This window comes from Musca domestica, unplaced genomic scaffold (genome assembly GCF_030504385.1).
Source record: "Musca domestica strain aabys unplaced genomic scaffold, Musca_domestica.polishedcontigs.V.1.1 18, whole genome shotgun sequence".
Taxonomy (NCBI): domain Eukaryota; kingdom Metazoa; phylum Arthropoda; class Insecta; order Diptera; family Muscidae; genus Musca; species Musca domestica.
Window position 1 is genome coordinate 13,643,054 of NW_026712238.1, and position 15,436 is coordinate 13,658,489.

The following is a 15,436-nucleotide window of genomic DNA, read 5'->3' on the forward strand; positions in this document are numbered from 1 at the left end:
TCAATTTCTTTTTCCGTCAGGTTATTTAAACATTTAGATTTGCTTTCCCGGATATTATCAGTAGTTCGATGATTTTGCTGAATCCCAACTGATCTATTTATATCTTGGTTCTCAGGAAATACTTTATTTTCAGAAATTTGTTCATTTATTTTAGGAACAAATTCATAGAATGTGTTGGGTCGACTTTCTTTTACAAATTTTCGATTTTTTAAATCCCCAATAGGGTTTTCTGTGCAATCTCCATTTGCTTTTAAAGTAACGCCACCTTGTTCATAATTTCCAGGTATTTGTTCATAGAATTTATGAACTTTTTCTTGATTTACTTGAATATCTTCCTCTCTCTGGTTATTTAAATATTTAGACTTTCCTTTTGGGATATCAATACTAGTTGTATTACTTTCCTGGACCCCAGTTGCATTTTCTGTTGTTTGATTTCCAAGAATTTCTTGATTTCCAAAATTGTGTACATTTATTTGATGAACATATTCATATTTCTCTTTAACTTCTTTATCTTTCTGTTCTTCGGGGAATTTCCCACGCCGTTGGTGAGGTCTATTTTGTTCTATAAATAAATTTTTGGGCAATCTATCATCATCATGCTCAACGAGATAATGCTTTTGGCTATGATGGGTGTTATCGTTGGGGGGACCACCACCCTCCAAGAGTTTTATGTGACCCTCGTCTTGTTGTTGTTTGGGTTCTTGGGATTTTGTTAATGTAATGCCATATGTTTTAGTCCTTTGACCACATACTTCATCATTATTTAGATTTTCATTAAGATTTGCTGATTTGTTGTTGGTCTTCTTGTTGTTGTTGTTATTCTCACTGCTCTTAAATATTGTGTATTCTCGATTTGTTGTTGTATTTAAATATTCCTTTGTCTTGTCACATTGCCTTTGCTGGTCGTCGTCGTTTTCGATGCCGTTGACGTTGGCTTCGTCGTCGTCGAAATCGTTGTTACCTTGTCGTTTCGTCGTCACCTGCTGCTGGCCTTCGTTTTTTGTCGTCCACCATACATTATTTTCAACACAAAGTCCTAACTTTGTTGGTGGTCCTTCTGCTGGTGGTGTTCCTGCCGATGATGAGGACAATGATGATGATGATAATGAACAATTTTTGTTGGTATAGATTTTTTCCCTACTCTCGTCCGCGTAGGAAATTTCACAATTTTCCAAAATTCTTCGATTTTCCGAATTTTCCGCACGAATTTGACAGTTCTCCAAATTCCCACGAATTCCAGGGCCACTGAATTGTGTATCCTTTTTCTTTAGCCCTGCACTACTGATGGCCGTCTCTGTCGTCAGCAGTTCTTTGTTGTCTACAATTGTCTGGTCTGCTTTTTCGACACAGGTCGTCTGGTGTTCTCCACGTCTCAACGCCAAAAAATATTCACAATTTTCAAAATTTTCTTTTTTCTCAAATTTTTTCTCTTCTATTTCCAGAGGATTTTCTTCACTTTTCCCATCGACTATATCCCGAGAAATTTTTAGTATATCATTACATAAAACAGACGAAGCACTTTTATTTTCTTGGAAGAATTGAATTGTTTCACTTCTACCCTGCACTGGAATCACTTGATTTTTCACAACAATTTCCGTTAATTCGTTTTCTTTGACAAATTCAATTTCTTTTTCATTTCGATTTTCTTCGATTGAATTTTGCAAATTTTCACTTTTTGATTTGAATGTTTTAGCTGGCGATGTGTATGTATCGGCGACGACGACGACGATGATTTTTTCATCCTCGTCTGCTGATGGTTTCAGACATTTTGCAAATTCCCTTAACGTATACGCACCACTGGCGGATGGTTGGTGGCAATGTTGCTGTTGTTGTAGATTTTCTTTACTCTCCTCCGCTCTTGGCAAGGATTTGCTGTTGTGACAAATAGAGAATCGTTGTTGTGGTGAGTTCTCTCCATTGGCATTCAATGAGTGATGATGATGAGAGGATAATGCCAAATTCCTCTCTGTGTGGTGTGATGGTATAGAACACGAACAACAACAACTAGTTGGCAATATTGTTGTATTTTCTACTTCATCCACTGGTGGTTCTGACTTTGTCACTTGTCGTCTACTACTAATCGCTGTTATGTTTTGACATGTCTCTTTCACTGGCAATGGCAGCTCTGCGCATGCCACTGCCGCTGCTGTTGCTGTCATTGACCAAAGCTCTCCACTGCCAGCCTCTCTGGCAACGCCAGCTGCGCTGCCCACACTACCTCGGTCAACGTCGTTTTTGCTGTCACTTTCCACTACCACTTCCACAACGTCTGTCGTTTGTCTATGACTATTTAAGTGTACATTTACACACGTAACTGGTGTTTTTGTTTCATTCACCTTCTCCGTCTCTGGCTTTTCCACCTTTACCCATTCCACGCTGCCCACCATTAAGTTTGCGTTGACCATTTGTTGGTCGTGTTGTTGTTGCTGCTGATTTTTATTATCATTTTTGCACTCACTTCGAATTTCACCCATCGTTTGTGGTTCTGGTATCTCCTTACTTTCCAAAAGATTTTGTTCCTCCAGTGTTTCGTTTAAATCGCAAAAAATTGTTGTAACACCACCGCCTAAATGGCCCGGCATAAAATTGCTGGCCGAGTTTTTCGTCTTCAACGAATTGTCATCATCACCACCGTCATCAGCGACAGTCGGAGCAGCATCAGCATCATTAGCTATTCCAGACATGTCTTGTATGAAATTATTTGTCTTCTCCACAAGTCCTTGAGAGAATATTGAAAAGTCATTGACTTCTGCAAAATGTGAAAAAGTAAACATAAGTATTTGAAATAATTAATTGCCAAACGAATAGAAATGAAAATTTTGAGATGTCGGTGTGAAGGAGATGGATAGACCACAAAGGGGACAGATACGGTGGGAGGGGAGAGTTATGGGAATTGATGTGGGTTAGCAGTGCCAAGGGATCATTTATTTCTCTTTTTTTTTTGCATTTTTCTAATTTCTTGAAAAAGAAAACTCTTGACTACAATTTTTTTTAAATAGCTTTAACACAGTTTGAGCGAATGTTAGGAACTAGTTCATTAATTGCTTAATTAATGAAATTAAATTGCGGGAATAAGATAGAAAATATTGAGAAAGGTCAAATTTGTAGAACGTAAATTTCGCTGGATGACAAAATGCAATTTTTTCCATAATTTCAGAAAAACACCAGTAGAATATTAAAGCGGAGTCGTGTATCTGGGCTATGAAAGTTTGCGTCTCAAAGTAACCCAAATAGTGTGGGCAAGTCCCACATTTTTTTTTTTTAATTTCAAATTATGTTTCCTTGGAATCCTTGCAATGTAGGTACATACAGGGTGAGGTAAAAAAAACCTGCAACAAAGTCAAAAGCCATAATTTTTAATTATATTTTTAATGAAAGCAAAATATGTCGGAAATAGCATCAAATTTTAGAATAAATTTAGATTTGTTCGAATTGGTCACCTTTGGCACGAATTGTGGCCTTCAAACAGCCCATGAAACAGTCACACGCTACCCGAATGTTACTCTGCTCTTTATGTATTAAGGCACATTTCCGATGAAGCGCTTGCTTGACGTGGTCGACTCTTTGGTATTTTTTAGTGCCAACCTTGCTTTCCAGCTCACGAGCCTGGGGGAAATGAAAAACTGCAACCAACTTCAGACTGCTGTCATTTCCAAGCCACTCGTCCGCACAGCTGTTAAAATTATTCCAGTGACAGCTCATTATATTGCTTAAAAGCGTACAAAAGCATTTTGGTGAGAACTTTCCAGAAAAAAAGTTATTCGTGATAGAATTCAAGCGTGGTGGTGTGATTTCTTTATAGTTAGAGCACTCCAGCATTTAAATGTGAAAAAATCTTTTGCTTCTCGTACCATCGCGCATCCCGACATCAAGGAAGTGGACGAAAGAAAACAGCAACATCATCAGAAATGGTTCGAAAAGTAAAGAAGCGGCTTGATCGAAACCCGCGTCGCAGTGGCCGAAAAATGACTCGTAAGCTAAATATATCGCAATATTCCATTCGGCAAATATTGAAAAATGTCCTCGGGGTAAAGCCAATAAAATTACAAAAAGTGCAAGAACTTACACTGCAAAAAAAAAGAAAGTAGACTCCAAAGAGCTAAAGAGTTGCTTCGCTTGGCCGAAAGTGGTTAACTGCCGAATTTGGTTTTCTCTGTCTCCTATGAGAAAACGTTCGTTGCCCAGCAGTTTGTAAACAAACAAAATGATCGTGTTTACTTGCCAAAGAGGTCAGCTGGAAATGTGCCCCTCGGTTGGCCTCCAGAACTCAAGCACCGACCATGGTGATGGTGTGGGCCGCCATAACAGCCGATGGTCTCTCTCAGCTCGTATTAATCGACCGTGGCATCAGACTAAACGCCGAATATTACCGCGAAAATATTCTGAATGTTGTATTAAAGCCTTGGACACGCAAACATTTTGGCCGCAGACCTTGGGCATTCCAACAGGACTCAGCAATAACGCACTCAGCACGCGCCACCCAAGAATGGTTACAAAATGAGGTTCCTCTCTTCATTTTCAGCGCACAATGGCCACCAAAATCTCCGAATACCAATCCGTTGGACTATTGTGTCTGGGGTATTTTGGAAAGCAAGGTTGGCACTAAAAAATACCGAAGTGTCGATCAACTCAAGCAAACGTTTTGCCGGGAATAGCCATTCGGGTAGCGTGTGACAGTTTCATTCGCCGTTTGAAGGCCATAATTCGTGCCCGAGGTGACCAATTCGAACAAATCTAAACTTATTCTAAAATTTGATGCTTTTTCCGATTTGATCCTTACTTGATACATCGTCATATTATTATCAAACTAAGATCGAGTTCGGAGATGGGACAATATCGGTTCACTCCTTCTGGTATCTCCCCCACAAAAGATCTAAATTTTTCTCAGAATATATTTTATTGCACAGAAAGAGAAAGAGTAATCCGATTTTGCTCCAACTTTGCAAATCCTAATATTTTCATCGATGCTAGGTCAGGTGCGAAAATGGACAATATTAGTACCTCCCCCACAAAAGGTCAAAATTTTGAATAATTATAACTCTTATAAAATATGATGTATGAGTCCGAATTTCAGACATCCCATTATTTTTACTTACACAAGGTCTGTTGTGAAGATGGGATTTATCGGACCTCCACCCCAAAGGGTTAACATTTTGAATATTCTTGAAGCTCATTAAACGCGAAATCAGATTCCATTCAGACTTGACAAATCTCAGTACTTCTTTGAACACAAGATTTGTTATAAAGATAGTAGAGATCGGACCATTCCTTCTGTTACCTCTCCCACAAATGATCAAAGTTTTTTAATAACCAGAACGATTATAAAATCCAAAATAATCATCCGGTTCTCTTCATATTTCGCACATCATAATATTTTTATTAACCCAAAGTCTGGAGTAAAGATGGGATATATCGGTCCACTTCTCCTAAAAATGATCAAATATCCCATATAAGGCGAAGGAAGTATCCAACATGGTTCAAACCTGGCACGTTGCAATATTTATATCATCTTTATTTGGGTCCGACAACATTGGCCTATTGGACAATATTGAAACGTTCCTTCGGAACCTACTCCACAGAGGGTCAACAATTTGAATAATCATATCAGAAAAGAAAATATATTTAAATAATCGACCATTGGCTGAGGGTCCACATCTGTCGGCGGAAACGACTGATACTTTTTAATTTGTTTTTTTGAAAATTTCGACCTTTTGTGGGGGAGGTACCAGATGAAATGTGTCGATATTGCCCTTTTCCGAACTTAGTCTAAGTTTGACAATAGTATTACGATGTACAAAATTGGGACCAAATCGGTTACTCCCTTCGAGAGTTATTGTGGCACCAGCCAGACAGTCGGACGGACACTTTTAGATTGACTCCAAGTGTCCTCGAACGGATTTTGCCAAAAGAGACGTAGGGTCAAGTTTTTCGATGAGGCACAATTTGACCTTTTTCAAATGATATATACCCTTGGTAGCCATATGTCTGAGGGTATAAAAATTACGTTCGACCGGACCGATTCTTTATACCGACCGATTCACAATGTGAAAAATTGACTCATGATCAAATCGTCTATCCTGAATATGCCTAAAGTTTGGAGGTTTCGTTATATGGTGGCAATACCCATATCGCATATATTTTGAGATAATTCTGTCTATTGGAGGCCAAAACCCTTAGGGTACCGAATATTAGAACTATACCAAAAAGTGCATCTAAATTGAGTATATTTTTATTTTATTTATTTTTATTATTATTATTATTATTATTATTATTATTATTATTATTATTATTATTATTATTATTATTATTATTATTATTATTATTATTATTATTATTATTATTATAAATATATATATATATATATATATATATATATATATATATATATATATATATATATATATATATATATATATATATATATATCTTGATAGTCCCTATACCGTTATAGAAATATTGTTCTACTTTTTGCCTTTTTGTACTTTTCATACCCTTAAACTAAAGATTTCGTTAAAATTCGCCTCAGCTCACCCTAAGGGGTAACCCTTATCCAAAATTTCAAAAATTCCACCTGCAATCAATAACTCAAAACCCCTCGAATTTTCGGGGAAGTTTACTATTCTCATCATTGATAACTTAAAGATAACCCATTTGGTTTCTAGAGTTCTTCCGATCCAATTGTCCATTTAATAACATAAACTAATATTTGGGTCAAAATTTCCCCTCATTCCAAGATTTTTTGAAATTATGAAAATTATTTAAGAAATTCATTTCTTACCTTTGTTCTCCCAACGGCAAGAATCCATTAAGGGCATGGCCCTCGGCTCATTTGTAATCTCTGTGAAAGACATTAAATCAACGGAATCATCTGAGGAAGAGGGTCCATTAAAAGTCTCCCTCATCAATGGTGTATTTTCCAGTGCATTTCCAAAGAATGGATCTTCAGTGTCGATGGCTGGGAATGCATTGTCGTTGTCGTATGCGCCGTTCCATGGCAGAACGGATGATGGCCACAATTCAGCCATGACAAATGATGTTGGAATAACTGTAGTCGATGGTGGTGGTGGAGGTTCCGGTGATGGGGTGAGAACTGCAGTGGCAGCAGCACTGGTGGAGACATTTGTAACGTCAACGCCGGCTAATGCGTTAGCGTCAATGTTCTCTTTGGGCTTTGTAGAAATATTTCCAGTTGGCACAACGTCGCGTGTTGACAAAACGCACTGAACCGTTGCACTGCTACTTTGTTCGTTGGCGTTGTTGTTGTTGTTTTTGTTCCATTGAATAGTGGAGTGTTTATTGTTTTCATTGCTGGCATTTGTTGGGTGACAACGATAACTACAACCACCACCACCACCGGCAACATCACCACGTCGACAGTTATCATCCACATGGCCACCAGCAAAACTATTGGAATCCCAAACATCAGCATTGCTATGACTGGCCCTTTCGGTATTTGTTGGCTGGTTGTCTTTGCCGTCTCCATAGTTATGTCCAATTGATTTTAAAGCTGCCACCACTGTGGATGGTTTTAATGCTTGCTCTGGGGGCATAGCTTCACTATCAGTCACTCTGTCACCACCGCCAACGAGAATTCCGCTATCAGTGCCCATGCCAGCATTAGACCAACTTTGTGAATGTTGGTGGTGGTGACTTTTGTTAGTGGTGTCATGAGATACTTTTGTTGTTGTTGTGGCCTCAGCAATTGTTTTTGCTGCTGCCGATGGCATTGGTGGCGCGGGAGGAGGGGGTGGTGGAGAAGAGGGTGGTATTGCCCCGGCCACGTTTCCATTAAAGCCAACATTATTTGGTTTATTTGTTCGGGCCAAGTTTAATTGTTGCTGTTCCTGTTTACCATTGTTATCGCCGCCGTAGTTGTTGCCACTTCCATTGTTGTTGTTGTTGCTACTATTGCTGTTGTTGACGCAGTTGTTAACCGAATTTAATGCGGCTGTATTGATGTTGCCATTGTTTTCCACAGAAATACAATTGCAGATGTTGATGTCGGTGATGGTGTTGGTGCTGGCGGTGGTTGTGTAGCTGGTGTTGTTGTTATTGTTGTTGCCGCCTTTGCCACAATTGCACTTTGCCATTGCAGTCTTGCAACACTCGAAAGACGACAGTTCAGGTTCAGGCTGTTGCCGTTGTTGTTCTTGTTGCTTTGCCATTGTATGGCCTTTGTTGATTGTTGTGGCTGCGGTGGTGGTAGTGGTGTTGTTGTCGACAATTGTTGTTGGTATTCTTTTGTTGTTATTGTTGCTTTTGCTGTTGAGGTTTTCAATCATGTCTTCATTTCCATCAGCCACCAACGAAATGGACGACTCTACATCTCCTCGAATGACAACAACTTCATCAGTCTTTAACAAATCCAATGGCTTTTGTTGTTGACATTGTTTTTGATGTTGGCCTTCAGGCTGTTGTTGTTGTTGCTGCTGCTGCTGTTGTCGATGACATTTATTTGTTGTCATTTCTGTCAGGGCTTTGGGCAAGCAAATGATCACTTTTTCAGGCAACAATTCGTCAATTGTTTGAATTTTTCTTGTCACAGAATTTGGTTGATTTTTCGTAGTTGCCAGACTTAAGGAATCCAAACTTATCATGGTCTTAAATTTCTTTCGATTTTCGACATTTTGTAATTTTAAACTGAAATTAAATTAAAAAAAATAAATCCATTAATTTACCAATAAAAATTATTTCCGAATTCAACAGTTGTTTACAAGAGGGTTCGCTCTTTGCAGCTCCCAACCCCAATTTTTCTTTGGTATGGCCAATAAATTCAAGTCAATGAGCTTTAAATGCTTCATTGAATACCAATTCCCCTCTTTCTGACATTCTCATTCATTTATCTTTGGAATAGGTTCATGTCTTCATGTTGGCAATGAAACGGAACAGAATTTGAAAAGTTTTATATCCGCTTCCGTTATATTTACAAGAATATTTTTTTCACACGAGATATTTTGAAATTTTTTGGAGAATTATTTTAGGTTGCGACGTGCTTTTGTTATTAAATTTTATAAGAAGATTGTATTGATTACTTCGTTTGTCAAGCGACAACAACTATTCCAATTTGAAATCATGCGGAAATGTGACCACCCTATGAATTTAATATAAGGATAGAAGACAACGACAATGCTGAAGAACGGCTCACAGGCTTTCCACTCAGAGGACAAAGATTCGGAGCTATACAAATCACCATAAATAATTTGTCAGAATATAAATTCCTTCATATCCTCGAAGAATTCTACTTTTCGGACGATGATCGCAATTTTAAGTTGAATTTCAAGTGGGTTTTTTCCTGACTTTTTTAGGAATTTTGTATTTTTACTTTTCACAGTATTTATATCCTACAACACTACGCGTTTGTGTTATTATAAGTTTGGTCATGGACATAAGATGTTATATCCTGTATCCCCGAATTGAGTTGATCTAGCTATGTTTTTCCGTCTGTCCATGTTAATTTGTTAGTAGAAATAATGGGATATGTGAAGTATGAAAAGAACCGGATGCTTATTTCGGATTTTATGATCGTTTTATACCGTTATAGCTGAACCTGGTGCGCTTCGCTACCCCTTTTGATTTTATATTCATTCAAAATTTAATAAATGAATATTTTGTGGTTTAAAAAATAAATAAAACAAATTTAAGAATTTAAAAAAAAAATTATTGTAAGACTTTGATGCGTAAACAAACAAATCGCTCGGTCTATCAATGCGTGAACATGCCAGGCACAAATGTCCATGAGAAAAGCACGAACATGCGAAATTTAGTCCGCATACACGAAGAGTTTGTCCTTCGGATATATTAATTTCATAGCAAAAGCCAAGCATGCTGGAAACTGCAATCTTTGGAAGTTGAGTGGAATTTCTATTGCTATTAGAGAGTTCGAGGTAGCAACATTCTTCGTCATAATAATCGTATCCTCAATTAAATGTTTGTGTAGTTTTTTACTGTTAACATAATACCATGGCAAAGGCACAATCATACCCCAAACTGAACCAGTTTCAATATAATTTGACAACATTTATTTTTGGACCAAATTACTTCACACCTTTCATATTTCATTGAAATTTGTTTTTTTTTTGTTTTTTGATTAAATATAGGTGTATCCAAACCTCAAACAATTTCAATATAATTTGGAAAATTAATTTTTATTCCACAACACATTTTGATATTCACTTATTCCGAATTTCATTGGAATCGTGTTTGCTGCAAAATGTAAAATCGGCCGAAAATATATATAGGAGCTATGTCCATACCTCAACCGATTTTAACATAATTTAGATTTTTTTGTACCAAATTCCGTCATCTCTGCCACACATTCTGAATTTCATTAAAATCGGACATACATATCGTGTATGATGCATAAAATACATGAAATCGGCCGAAATATATATATGGAACCTATATCCAAATCTGAACCGATTTCAATATAATTTGACAATTTTATGTTCTAAATTCCGTCACATATGATTGCAAATTTCATTGTAATTAGACATACCTATCGTGTTTGAAGAATCAAATATGTTAAATCGATCTAAAATATATAAGGGAGTTATATTTAAATCTTAACCGATGTCAATATAATTTGACAAATTTATTTTTGTACCAAATTTAGTCACTCATGCTGAATTTCATTGGAATCGGACATACGTATCGTGTTTGTTGCATCAAATATGTGAAGTCGGCCGATAATATATATGGTCGATTTCAATATAATTTGACTAATTTATTTTCTGATCCAAATCCCGTTACATATTCCAAATTTCATTAGAATCGTACATATCGTGTTTGTTGCATCAAATAAACGAAATCGGCCGAAAAAATCTGAACCGATTTCAATATAATTTGACAAATTTATTTTCTAATCAAATCCCGTCACACATTTAAAATTCCATTGGAATCGAACATATATATCGTGTTTGGGGCATCAAGTAAACGAAATCGATGGAAAATATATATGGGAGCTATATCCAAATCTGAACCGATTTCAATATAATTTGTCAAATTTATTTTCTGATCAAATCCCGTCACTCATTCCAAATTTGGAGACTGTATCTGTAATCGATCAATAGATATATGTATTCAAAAACTAATTTTTTGGGAGGTACCTCCGATTCTGATGCTATATCTCCAGTTCCAAGTGGTATTTCAAAAATGTATATAGCCTATGTTACTTTCAGGCGATGTTGTACTATACTTGGACATTTTCAGGAAAATCTGTTCAGCGGTTTTCGACTCCATAAATTACAAACAAACATTTTCCTCTTTTATAGATATAGAAGTACTTTCCATACTGTAAACAAGTTTGCAAAATTTCACCCCTTCGCACAGAGTGTGACCACCGTAAAATATTTCACATTTTTATGGCATTTCCGGTCGCTCAATAACAGTTCCCTGCCATTTTGCGCCTTTTAGTATTTTTCGGTTTTCCAAAAATCACGCCTTATTTCACCCCATTTGCAAATTAAGTGATCCTTGCCTAAGATGCTTCGCTTGGAAGTTTATGAGCCAATATTTTTTTCAGAAAGTCAGCTAATTGCTTTATTTTGTTATTATATTTTATTTTAAAAAGTTTTTATTTTTTCATCTACCACCAAATCGTAGATTCTGTTTTCCTATAGACACCTCATGCAAAATCTGAATTTAATTTAATTAACGGATATATTTTACAAAACACAGTGTAGATATTAGATAATCATCTAAGACCGAAACAACCAATTGTTAGTTTTATTCCAAATAATAAGAATCAAAATTCCTTACACAGCTATCTTAAATTTGAATACTAACGACTCATTCCACTTGTCATTGTGCGACTTCTACTTACCACTGTTAATTGTAATTATCCTAATTTATTCAGTTCAGTTTGTATCCAAGTTGGAGATTCCAATTAGTTTGATAATTTTTTTTCACACACTCTCACACTGTTTTACTCTCTTTTTTCGAAACTAGCATAACTTATTTGCATATTATTGTTGAATTCTTTTTTTTTCAAACTTGTTTTTTTTTCTTTATTGCTGTATTTACTTCTTTTGTGTTTGGCCCGTTTTTTAACATTTCCTTATCATTTATTTGCTACTTCTTTCGTTTTGGTGGGAAATTTTTACAAATTGTTTAAGTATTATGCAAAACAATGTTTTCACAAATACACTCGCACACACACCACTTCTTTACTCATACATTTATTCAGGCACTTGTTCCCACAGGCAATTTCCTTTTTTATTTTGGTCATTTATTATTCGAACGAAAAGACCAGCAGCGGAAAATGTGATCACAACAGGTGTACAGGTGTTCACTCCTTAACACACGCTACCCCAAAAAAGGATAATCATTTAAATGAGCGCGAGAGAGAGAAAGAGGGAATGCTAAGGACTCCCTGTGTTGACTTTTAGATAAAACAGACACAAACACACACACATGTCACAGGTGATCGATTTTCCAATAACAATAACTACAACAATGTGAAGCTAGCCACTTAAACATTATTTGTGATCCTGATCATGTTTTGGTCATTTGGCTGTGTTTTCATTTTTTGAGGGTTGTTACGCTCGATTGCCTTGCTGGGAGTTGAATAATTTTATGTGAAATTGTGTGTTTCTCTGTATTTCACTCAAATTTTAGAATTTCTGGCTCTCTTCCGTTTGCTAAATTACGTTTTTGTTTTAAGGAAAACGCGTCCGTTCTCGAAGACATTTGAAAGTAAACTAACTTAAAAATGTCCATCGACCAAGTCGGGCTTCAATTCAAGCCGGGTGGTTGTGATGAGCTGTCTGTCTGCGGTTGGTGATGATAGCAGCTCTGAGAAAAAATGACAAAAAGGGGGAAATTTGTTGTCGTCGTTTGCCATGGCAGGCAGAGAAGACATGGCTGGCAGTAGCTTCATTATTACTAAAGTTATTGTTTTCGAAGACAGTTTCTGTCGTTTTTGTTTTTTTGTTGTGGTCTTAAGCTCTTGTTTTCCACACCAGCAGCACAGTAAGTACGGATGAGCGTGTTTTTTTCTTCATACAAACTTGAGCTTGTTTTTAGGGTTTGGAGTTTTTTTCTTTTTTTTAGCTTGAGCTTCGTTTCTTTAACAATGCTGGGCTGATTTTTCATTCATAGTTAGTTACCTTGGTGTACTCTGTAATTTGCAGAGCTCACACAGCAGCAGCAAAAAAATAAAGAAAACGAAGCTCCTCATTGTGCCAAGGGAAAAAGTTCTCAAGTATGGCAGAAAATTCTCAGTGATAATTGCTGGCGATCGTTAAGATATGTTTGAGTTTGTGTTTTTCTATAAAAAATAAAATTAATAATTAAGATGTATACGTGGATCGCATGACGTCTTGAAATCGTTAGGGTTGGGTTTTTCGTTCGACATCCAGTTTGAGTGTCTTACAAGAGCAGCTTTATCCAACTCTCTTGTAACCATTGAATTTATCGAAATTAGACTTCCTAAGACCCTATTCCAAGACCAAACGGCTGAAGCTAGAATCTTGAAATCTTGAGTGAGGGTCACTCTTTATCCGAAGCGTCAGACAAGGCTGGGTATCTGGAAATTCTAACTAGAACGGTACGAAAAGTACTAAAAGTTACTATATATGGGTACCATGTGTTTGACGACCCAGTAGAGTCAAATTTCTACTGGATTGCTGAGTGTTAGAACTGTACTAAATGTGGCACAATTCCATTTTGGGTCAACGGAAAAAGCTGGTGTTTCGAAAATATGATTTTGGGGTTCCTGTTGGTGGTTAGTTTGTGATAAAGAAATGGTTTAGGAAATAGGTACTACAAATGCCCAAAAAATACTAAATGTTATTATATTTGGTACAATTTGGTATTGGATGAACATATAGTGCTTTCAACCCAAAATTTGTTATTAGGGTAACTTTCTATGTTTTGCCTGGACATATGGAAGTGGTTTCGGAAAAGTGAACTATAATTGTACAAAAAGTACTAAATGTTACTAAATATGGAAGGGATAGAGATACTATTCTGAAATTTGATATTTAGATTGCTGATGGTATCTGAGAATTGGCAGAGGTTTGGAAATGTGTAATATATTTGTACGAAAAGTACAAAATGGTACTAATTTCGGTACTGGGTGATGGGATAGAACTGGAACCCCGAAATTTGATATTAAGGTCTCTGTTGGTAGCTGGAATTGAGAGATCGAGGTGGTTTTTGAAATGTGTACAAAAATTACTGAATAGTACTAAGTCTGGTATAGGGTGAAGAAATAGGGCTGGACTCGTAAATTTGATATTGAGGGTTCTGTTGGAATCTGGGATTGAGGTATGGAGGTAGTTTTGCAAATGTGCATTACAATGGTTCGGAAAGTACTAAATAGTACTAATTTTGGATCACTGTTGGAGTCTGGGATAGAGAGATGTAGATTGTTTTGGATATGTCTGCTAAATGTTACTAAATTTGGTATTGGATAAAGCAAAAAAATATATACAGGGTGAGATGAAAAAAACAGCAACCAACTTCAGACTGCTGTCATTTCTACGCCTCTCGTCCGACAGCTGTTAAAATTATTTCAGTGCAAGCTTATTATATTGTTTACAAGCGTACAAAAGCATTTTGGTGAGAATTTTCCAGAAAAAAAGTTATTCGTGATGAAATTCAAGCGTGATAGTGCGATTTCTTAATATTTGGCTGGAAAACCACAAGTGGCTATCGTTAGAGTCTCGTTATGTCTCGTAACATCTTTCGTTACCGTGATACTGGTAGCGTAGCCCGACGTCAAGGAAGTGGACGGAAGAAATGGCTCGAAAAGTAGAAAAGCGATTTGATCGAAACCCGCGTCGCAGTGGCCGAAAAATGGTTCGTGTGCTGAACATATCGCAATATTCCATTCGGCAAATATTGAAAAATTAGTTCGGGGTAAAGCCATTGAAATTCCAAAAAGTGCAAGTACTTACACCGCAACGGAAAGAAAATAAAGTCAAAAGAGCTGAAGAGTTGCTTTGGTTTTCTCCGATGATAAAACATTCGTTGTCCAGCAGTTTGTAAACAATCAAAATGATCGTGTTTACTTGTCAAAGAGGTCAGCTGAAAATGTGCAACTTCGGTTGGCCAGCAGAACTCAAGCGCCGGCCATAGTGATGGTGTGGGCCGCCATAACAGCCGATGGTCGCTCTCCGCTCGTATTAATCGACCGTGGCATCAGAATAAATGCCGAATATTATCAGGAAAATATTCTGGAGGGTGTATTAAAGCCTTGGGCACGCAAACATTTTAGCCGCAGACATTGGACATTCCAACAGGACTCAGCACCATCGCACTTAGCACACGCCATCCAAGAATGGTTACAAAATGGTTTCTCGCTTCATTTCCAGCCCACAATGGCCACCAAAATCTCCGGATACCAATTCGTTGGACTATTGTGTCTGGAGTATTTTGGAAAGCAAGGTTGGTACTAAAAAATACCAAAGTGTCGATCACCTCAAGCAAGCAC

General features: G+C 37.0%; 2 protein-coding genes across 2 annotated transcripts in view; both read right to left on the reverse strand.

Annotated features, from left to right (window-relative positions):
• LOC101891507 (uncharacterized) overlaps window positions 1–2,684 on the reverse strand; it is a 77,053-nt gene extending 74,369 nt beyond the window's left edge. The window contains exon 1 of the mRNA XM_059120835.1: window positions 386–2,684. Within this exon, the coding sequence (XP_058976818.1) occupies window positions 386–2,684 (2,299 nt within the window). The remainder of the gene's footprint in view (window positions 1–385) is intronic.
• Window positions 2,685–6,767: 4,083 nt separating this feature from the next.
• Window positions 6,768–12,504, reverse strand: LOC131801845 (transcription factor mef2A-like). The gene is made up of 2 exons (XM_059120836.1): window positions 11,822–12,504; window positions 6,768–8,640 (listed from the first exon to the last, which is right to left on the reverse strand). Exon 2 carries the CDS (start codon window positions 8,595–8,597, stop codon window positions 6,768–6,770), a length of 1,830 nt encoding a protein of 609 aa, XP_058976819.1. The 5' UTR covers window positions 8,598–8,640; window positions 11,822–12,504.
• Between the last annotated feature and the right edge of the window lie 2,932 nt (window positions 12,505–15,436).